The sequence below is a fragment of the Platalea leucorodia genome, assembly GCF_965183815.1.
Source record: "Platalea leucorodia genome assembly, chromosome: 1".
In the NCBI taxonomy this organism is placed as follows: Eukaryota; Metazoa; Chordata; class Aves; order Pelecaniformes; family Threskiornithidae; genus Platalea; species Platalea leucorodia.
The window spans coordinates 15,139,025-15,146,315 of NC_138823.1; the positions used below are offsets into that span (position 1 = coordinate 15,139,025).

Sequence of the window (7,291 nt, forward strand, 5' to 3'; positions counted from 1 at the left end):
GCTAAAACAGGCAATTAGATGTCAACATGTAGACACCAAATTTAGGAGACTTAACGTAGTGCTGAATTCCACCCTGTGTGTATCTCAGGAATTGCCGAACTGGAGGTTGCTAGCTCCTCCAGAGAAGGAGGACGCTGGGCCAAATATGCTGAGATTTGGCCTTCTGACTTTTTTTCTCACAAGAGAGCTCTTTCCTACCACATGGTTATAGAACGGTTGTGGCATAAGTACTACTCTGATATCTCTAACAGAGAGACACACACCGAGCTAAGCTTGGGCCCACAGTCTAGGCAGCTGAATGCCTACACAATGGTACTTAGGACCTGTTGGCACAATCCTGCTACGTACATGATGTAACATATGTGAAACTGCCACCCTCAGGCTCTATATTCCCTAGGGATATTGTCATACAATATCTAGCACAAGCAGGCTCACAGGCTGCTTTTATGAGGCAGAAATGCTGCAAGATACAATTAAATACTTTATTAGTACTTCAGACCCAAACCCAAACTCCAGATCACATAATTATTCTTCACCACCACCACTATGTTTCAGGGCACATCGCATCCAAACCTAACTTTATTTACATCATCCTATCTCCCAGGCTAACTTACTCTGAAAGAAATCTCCCTTCCAATGTGTGCCTCACAAATTATTCATCCTTTCCTGCACCGACACTGCATACCCGTTACAGCAGCGATTAGGATGAGGTACGCTAAAAACATCACAAGATAGGGTCTTCTGATTTTAGGAGTTTGGAGACCCTTTTTCTTCCCATTCCTTTTAGCTGTGAAAAGTTGGTAGTTTAAGAAAAACAACTTTAGGAAAAAATATTTTGAATCACATAAAGTTTATTTACTTAGTAAAGTTATATTACAATATATACAGCTTCTATTTACATATACACCTTGCTAAGAAATGAAGCACCATATGATACAGTTAGTATTTTAGAGGAATTTACAGAAATTTTATTTTTGCATCCAAACAGTTATATCTACACATTGGTTAGAACCAAGTTCTCCTAAGACACTGACTTCAGTGGGTTTTGGATTAGACTCCTAGTGAAGTTACCAAAGAGGAATTTAATTGCTGTCAGCTATCAGTCTGCTATGCTTCAGGATAAGAGATCTTAGCTATGCCATGTCAGGGGCTATGTGCGAACTGAATCCTCAGAGAAAGTCGGAGGTACAGATAGAAGGTATTTTATAAGACACAAAAATACAACACTTTCATCAGTAAGATTTTTACTGTCATCGGAAACAGAGTTTCGTTAGAACAGAAAAAGAACACTGCTTAAGTGTCTATATGCATTATGCAAAGTGAAGTTAAGAACCTGGAAGCTTATGTGATCTGGTATCATGCATTCCCCAAGGAATCCATTTACTCTTAAAGAGCCCCATCTTACAGCTACTGAAGCTCGTGGCATGATCCCCTTAGCTCAAGGAGAAAGACTAGCTGTTCGCTTTGTAATCTTTATGCCACTGCCAAGAAAAAAAGAAGGCTCTGTCCAAGGTACAAAATTTCCTTCAAGTGAATAAAACAAATTTGGAGGGGGAAAATGTAAACTGAGGTATTTAATAAACTACAGGAAAAGAAAGCACCTAGACGGTTTTGAAAACATCTTAGATATTTTACATATGCAATTGTTACATTCACCTGATTGTGGGTCAAGTTTTGTATAAACTATTTATACCCTTTGCGCTATCTAATTTATGCTTTTCATATTTTTGCTTCACTAGACGTTGGATCTAACGGCTGGAAGAAAGCATTGTTACTCTGAGGACAGTTATTATGACAGACACAGGTGTTGATCAACATCATTGGCTTTTTTAGGACTTTGCCCTGAAGACAGCGGAACTCAACTTGAATCGTTTTGGTATTGTGTGGGGTACAGCACCGTCCATCATTGCAGAGGCCACAGTAACGAGGTTTGTATGTCTGCACGCTAGTGCAGTTCTTGTATTCAAAGCGAACAGCTTTCAGGGACTTCTTTGTTCGGATACATTTCTTCCCTTTCTAAGAGAAACATGAAGAGACATTAGCTACATCATTGCTAAGACAGAAAGCAGTTAAAAATTGACATGCAAGGATATAGGTGTACTCTGAAAACTTAAATTTGTTGTCTTTGCTCATTCACCAGCAGTAAGACTTTGCAGCTACTTCAGTAGTTACTTACAGGCAACTCCTGCAAGATCTGCCCTTTGACACCAGTGTGTTATTGGGCCAGTAACAAAGGACAAATAATTAAAGCCCACTCTTGTCGTCTGAGACAAGCCAAAGCAAAATTCATTATGAAACTATACTCTACTGGAGAACTTTTCAGGCTAGTGTAGTTCCATCAGAGAATCAGGAAGCCAAATGAGCAAGTTACAGGACTAGATTCAGGGGTAAAAAAAAGAGCGTTAAAACGAACCTCAAAAGTCATTGCCAATTCCTGTGACCCAAGGCAGAATCAGCTTTATCCATGTTATTCTTAATAGATGGCTGTCTAACTTGTCCTTGGGAGTCTTCAGTGACAGAGACCCCACATCTACGCCAGACAATCCTAACAGTTCACTCTTCTGACTGCTTGGAAGGTTTTCACTCCTGTCTTAATTTTTATGCAGTCTAAACTCACCATTTCTTGTTGTATCCCCCATGGACTCAGAACAGGCTGCAATATCTGAACATGGTTATGAGAACGCATCTCCGTTCTCTTGCATTCAGAAAAAGTTCAGCTCAATCAATTTTTCCCTAGCAGAACATGTTTTCTAGACCATTGCTTATTCTTGTTAGTCTCCTCAACTCTTCCCAAATGTTTCATATCCTTTTCGAAACACAGCATTTAAAACTGCACGGAGTATTCAGCAAAGGCCTTAGCAATGCTTTCCAACACTCAGAGCATTACATAAAGCGATGGTCCTTTTACCTACCTACATGTTACTCTCCCTGACAGAAGCACTTGTATAATGTGTAGAAGCAGCAAAAAAGTCAGCTCCCTTAGATACACATTTATTGCACCTGAAGTGTCAGTGTTGGATTGGCTTTTGGAAAGAGCATCATAAGGATTAAGATAAGGTTTAATTTACCCAAGCAGATTTTGCAAGATTTCACACATTTCTCTGCAGTTCCAGATGCTCAACAGACTAGAAATCTGTTGAGCATCTGTTGAGACATATCCGTCTGCATGACTGGAGCAGCTCTGAAATATACATAGAGGTAGTACAATTGCATTTGTGGGAGAAGTTAGACTGCACGAGCTGTCAAAAAGTAGTCTGCACATGGAATTTACCTGATCTGTTTGCGATGGCTCAAATTATCATAGAATCATAGAATGGTTTGGGTTGGAAGGGACCTTTAAAGGTCATCTAGTCCAACCCCCCTGCAATGAGCAGGGACATCTTCAACTCGATCAGGTTGCTCAGAGCCCCATCCAGCCTGGACTTGAATGTTTCCAGGGATGGGGCATCTACCACCTCTCCGGGCAACCTGTGCCAGTGTTTCACCACTCTCATCATAAAAAAAATGTCTGCCTTATATCTAGTCTAAATCTCCCCTCTTTTAGTTTAAAACCATTGCCCCTTGTCCTATCGCAACAGGCCCTGCTAGGAAGTCTGTCTGTCTTATAAGCCCCCTTTAAGTACTAAAAGGCCGCAATAAGGTCTCCCTGGAACCTTCTCTTCTCCAGGCTGAATAACCCCAACTCTCTCAGCCTTTTCTCATAGCAGAAGTGTTCCATCCCTCCGATCAGTTTTGTGTCCCTCCTCTGGACCCGCTCCAACAGGTCCATGTCCTTCCCATGCTGAGGACCCCAGAGCTGGACGCAGCACTCCAGGGGGGGTCTCACCAGAGCAGAACAGAGGGGCAGGATCACCTCCCTCAACCTGCTGGAGGTGCAGCACAAAGCTACTGAGCAAACACACCAAATCTAATGCCTACTAAAAACACTGGGCTTGCTGCACATATGTTAAAAGGTGTATTTATGTACACTTGCATCTGGAGCATTCTAGACCATAATATTGCAACCTTGGAATTACAGCTGAAGAGACTCTGCTCCCCTGCCACTCTTTGCAGCATACCTTATCAGATGGCTCTTCATTTTCACAAGGTCTTATCATGCAAAGCCGTGTCTGCTTCACCATCTCACACTGCTGATTTCTGTTGGTAACACGGGTGGAAAAGCCCATTCCACAGCTTTTGGAACAAGCACTCCATTCTGTTGTCTGCTCGATACAATTGGCACTTGAATCCGACACATCGATCCCCAGTGTGGCCTCTTGTCTGTAGGCTGGAGAAAAAACCTCACAGAACTTTATTACAAGAAAAACTCATGTGAAAACCCAGTATCTAATTGAGTTCTACCACATCTGGGAAGAAATGTGAGACAAAAAAAAGGTCCAAAATCCATGCTTTTGACAGGATTTAGGAATTTTAAACGCTGCCTTTTTAGGAGCCCTGGATGGCAACTTCCTACATCTAAAAATAACAGAAGGTGCCTATCAGTGTAATCAGCAAAGCACTTCGATTCAGTTCACTCAAGTCCACAGCTGGAAGAATTACTGCAAATTTTTAACCAGTTTAGAACTCTAACATTTCTTTACTCCTCACTCTTTCCAATGGAAATACATCACAAATCTGTTCTAAAGCTACGTCATAAAAGCATTTATATTAAATATGATTTGAGATAGGCCAAATGATTTATCTAAACTAATAAACAGCATGGAAGTAAAGTCCTTTCTCCAAGAGTCATAAAGTCACCCGATCTTGTTAATTATTGACAGATTATAGCCAGGGTGATGGTGGGGAGGGCGGAAGGAAGTAATTCCCAGGAGTTATCACAGCTACTCAAAGGCATAGCCTTCTCTGATCATCGTCCTGCCCTCATGACGGTGTTAAGCTGTATTATGCAAATATTGGTAGCTGTATAGTTTGGTTCAGTGGTTATCATGGGAGTAAACACAATGAGGCAACACGACTGAGCTGTCAGGCACAGCTCTTGCTGTTAAGCTCCTCTACAACTGCATTTTTGCCTTTTGCATGGTAAAGCTCCAAAATAGGTGGCCTCCCAAGAAGGATGGCTATTGCTAGAAAGAATGCAGATAATCCATCTGTAGGCATTTTACGGATTAACCTGTCACTGTCAGACAAATCAAAGAAAAGGGAAGATAGTAGAAAGGTGGCAAGATTTTTGTTTATACCTTATGTGCCTTACAACCGACACTTCATAGCACTCCGAAAAGTTTTTAGAGCTTTTCTTCCTGGATCCTTCCTTACTTGTTTTTCAAATGGATTAGCTGAGTTTCAGCATAACTAACTGCTTAAGATCACAAAGAGCAGTGACTGGAACAGAATGCAGCGCCCTCAACTCTCAGTAAAGGTAGCTTATTATTCATGTTGAACTAATAGTCTAATTTAAAGGGGATGGAAACATAATTCAGTAAGAAAACAGAGGGAAAGTATTATGTACCTTTTTTTTTTCAATTAGAAAAGCACTTTATGAGTTCTGCATTATGGAATGGGATTTTTTTTTTCAGATCCACTCACTGTGTTTAGACCCACTGCTTTTCCAAGTACTTTGTAATGCTTTTAATGCCAACAATAATGATGAGAGCTCTAGCACAGACAGGCAGGAATTTGTTGGCATTTTAGCTACCATGCTGACCACTTGTAATAGCTGGGGAATTTAGGGGAAAAAAATCTCTTGTAGACTAAGCTGTTAGAATAGTATTTATGATGTAACATTCTTGAAGAGCAACTAGCAAGACTGCAGCTTTGATTTTTTGGGAGGGGGGAATGTTTGGAGGATTATGAGCTTGCCCCCGTTTCATTCCACTCACAGAACTACCCTATACTAGATAAACAGCAATTTCAGAATTGGGAACTAACTCAAGCTAACTACCTTTCAAAACTGCTATGCACGTTCATCATCTGAGTATATTTTCTTTTACCTGTCGAGCTCTGCCTTTGTCATAACCACTGGTATACTTACTAGTGACTCTAGATGAGAGAAAAGATCAGAAGAAACCGACCGCACAAAGCAATGTGTCTTAGATTTGGCAACCCCATGGATATTTCCAGTATGATATCACCTCCTTCTCACAATGACCATGATATAGTTTTAGTTTCCTCACCAGCCATAGCAAAACCTCCCAAAATCACTTCATCTTTAGGGTCACAGATCCACTTCTCACAGCACTCTCCCGGGACTTCGATTTTTCTGGGGAAAGGGCAGTCGGGGCCGGGGAGCAGCAGGTCCAGGTTGCAGCGGGGCAGGCAGCCGATCTGTCCGTCGCGGCAGGTGCACTGGTACTTGCAGCTGGGCTGGAACGTCTCCCCGTTGCGATAGATCATCCCGTCAAACACGCAGTTGTCCCCCTCCAGCACTAGTGAGAGCAGCGAACGCACTGCACTGAGACGGGGGGCACCCGGCTCCCTCCCCGTCCCCCCCGTCCCGGAGCGGGCCCCGCTCCACACCGTCCCCCAGCAGCCGGGGAGCCCTCGGCCCGCCGCGGCGCCGGCCGTCCTGAGGCAGGGCCGCTCGGCCTGAGGGACGGCGGGGGAAGAGGGGGACAGCGACAGCCCCCGGCGGACCCCGCGGCGGGCCCCGGCCCGGGGAGGGTCCCCCCGCCGCCCCGGGGAGGGCTGCCGCAGGCGGGGGACGCCGTGCCGGCCCCCAGCCCCGGCGCCGCCCGCCCGCCGCCACCTACCCATGCAGATGCCGGTGGCCCCGCCGCCGCCGTCCTCGGGGCCGCGGTCGCAGTAGAGGCCGCTGCTCTCGTCGCAGGGCAGCAGCGGGGAGCAGCTCTCGCCGCGCTGCCGGGCGCACACCAGGCAGCAGGAGCAGCCGTCCAGCACGGCGGGCACCCCCGGGGCGCAGCGCGGCGGCTCGGCCGGGCAGCGCCCGCCGCAGGGCCGGGGACACGCCGGCTCCCGGCCGCTCACCTGCGGGGACAAAGCGGCCCCGAGGGCCGGGTCACGGGGCCGGCCCGGCCGCGGGCTCCCCCCACCCGCCGGCCCCGCACTTGCCTCGCACAGCCGGAGGAGGAGGAGGAGCAGCAGGGCGGGCAGGCCCTGCCCGCCGCCCGTCGCCATGGTCCCGGCCACTGCCTCCCCGCCGCGCCGCTCGGCTCTGCCGGCAGAGCCATTGCAGCCGCTTATATAGAGGCCGTCGGGGACCCCCCTCCACCACCACTCCCCCGCAGAGGGCAGCGCGGGCCGGAGGCGGGGAGCTGGAGCCGGAGCTGGAGCCGGGCCGGGCCGGGCGCTCCGCTCCCCCCGCTCCCCCCGCCACCTGCCCCGCCGCCGCCGAGCC

At 46.7% G+C, this 7,291-nt stretch overlaps 1 protein-coding gene across 1 annotated transcript; it reads right to left on the reverse strand.

The window, feature by feature from the left end:
• Positions 1–1,719: 1,719 nt before the first annotated feature.
• CCN3 (cellular communication network factor 3) lies at positions 1,720–7,071 on the reverse strand (the record flags this gene model as incomplete). Its single annotated transcript, XM_082328323.1, has 4 exons — positions 1,720–2,016; positions 4,059–4,267; positions 6,111–6,362; positions 6,687–7,071. 4 exons carry the CDS (start codon positions 7,069–7,071, stop codon positions 1,720–1,722), a joined length of 1,143 nt encoding a protein of 380 aa, XP_082184449.1.
• Positions 7,072–7,291: the final 220 nt, after the last annotated feature.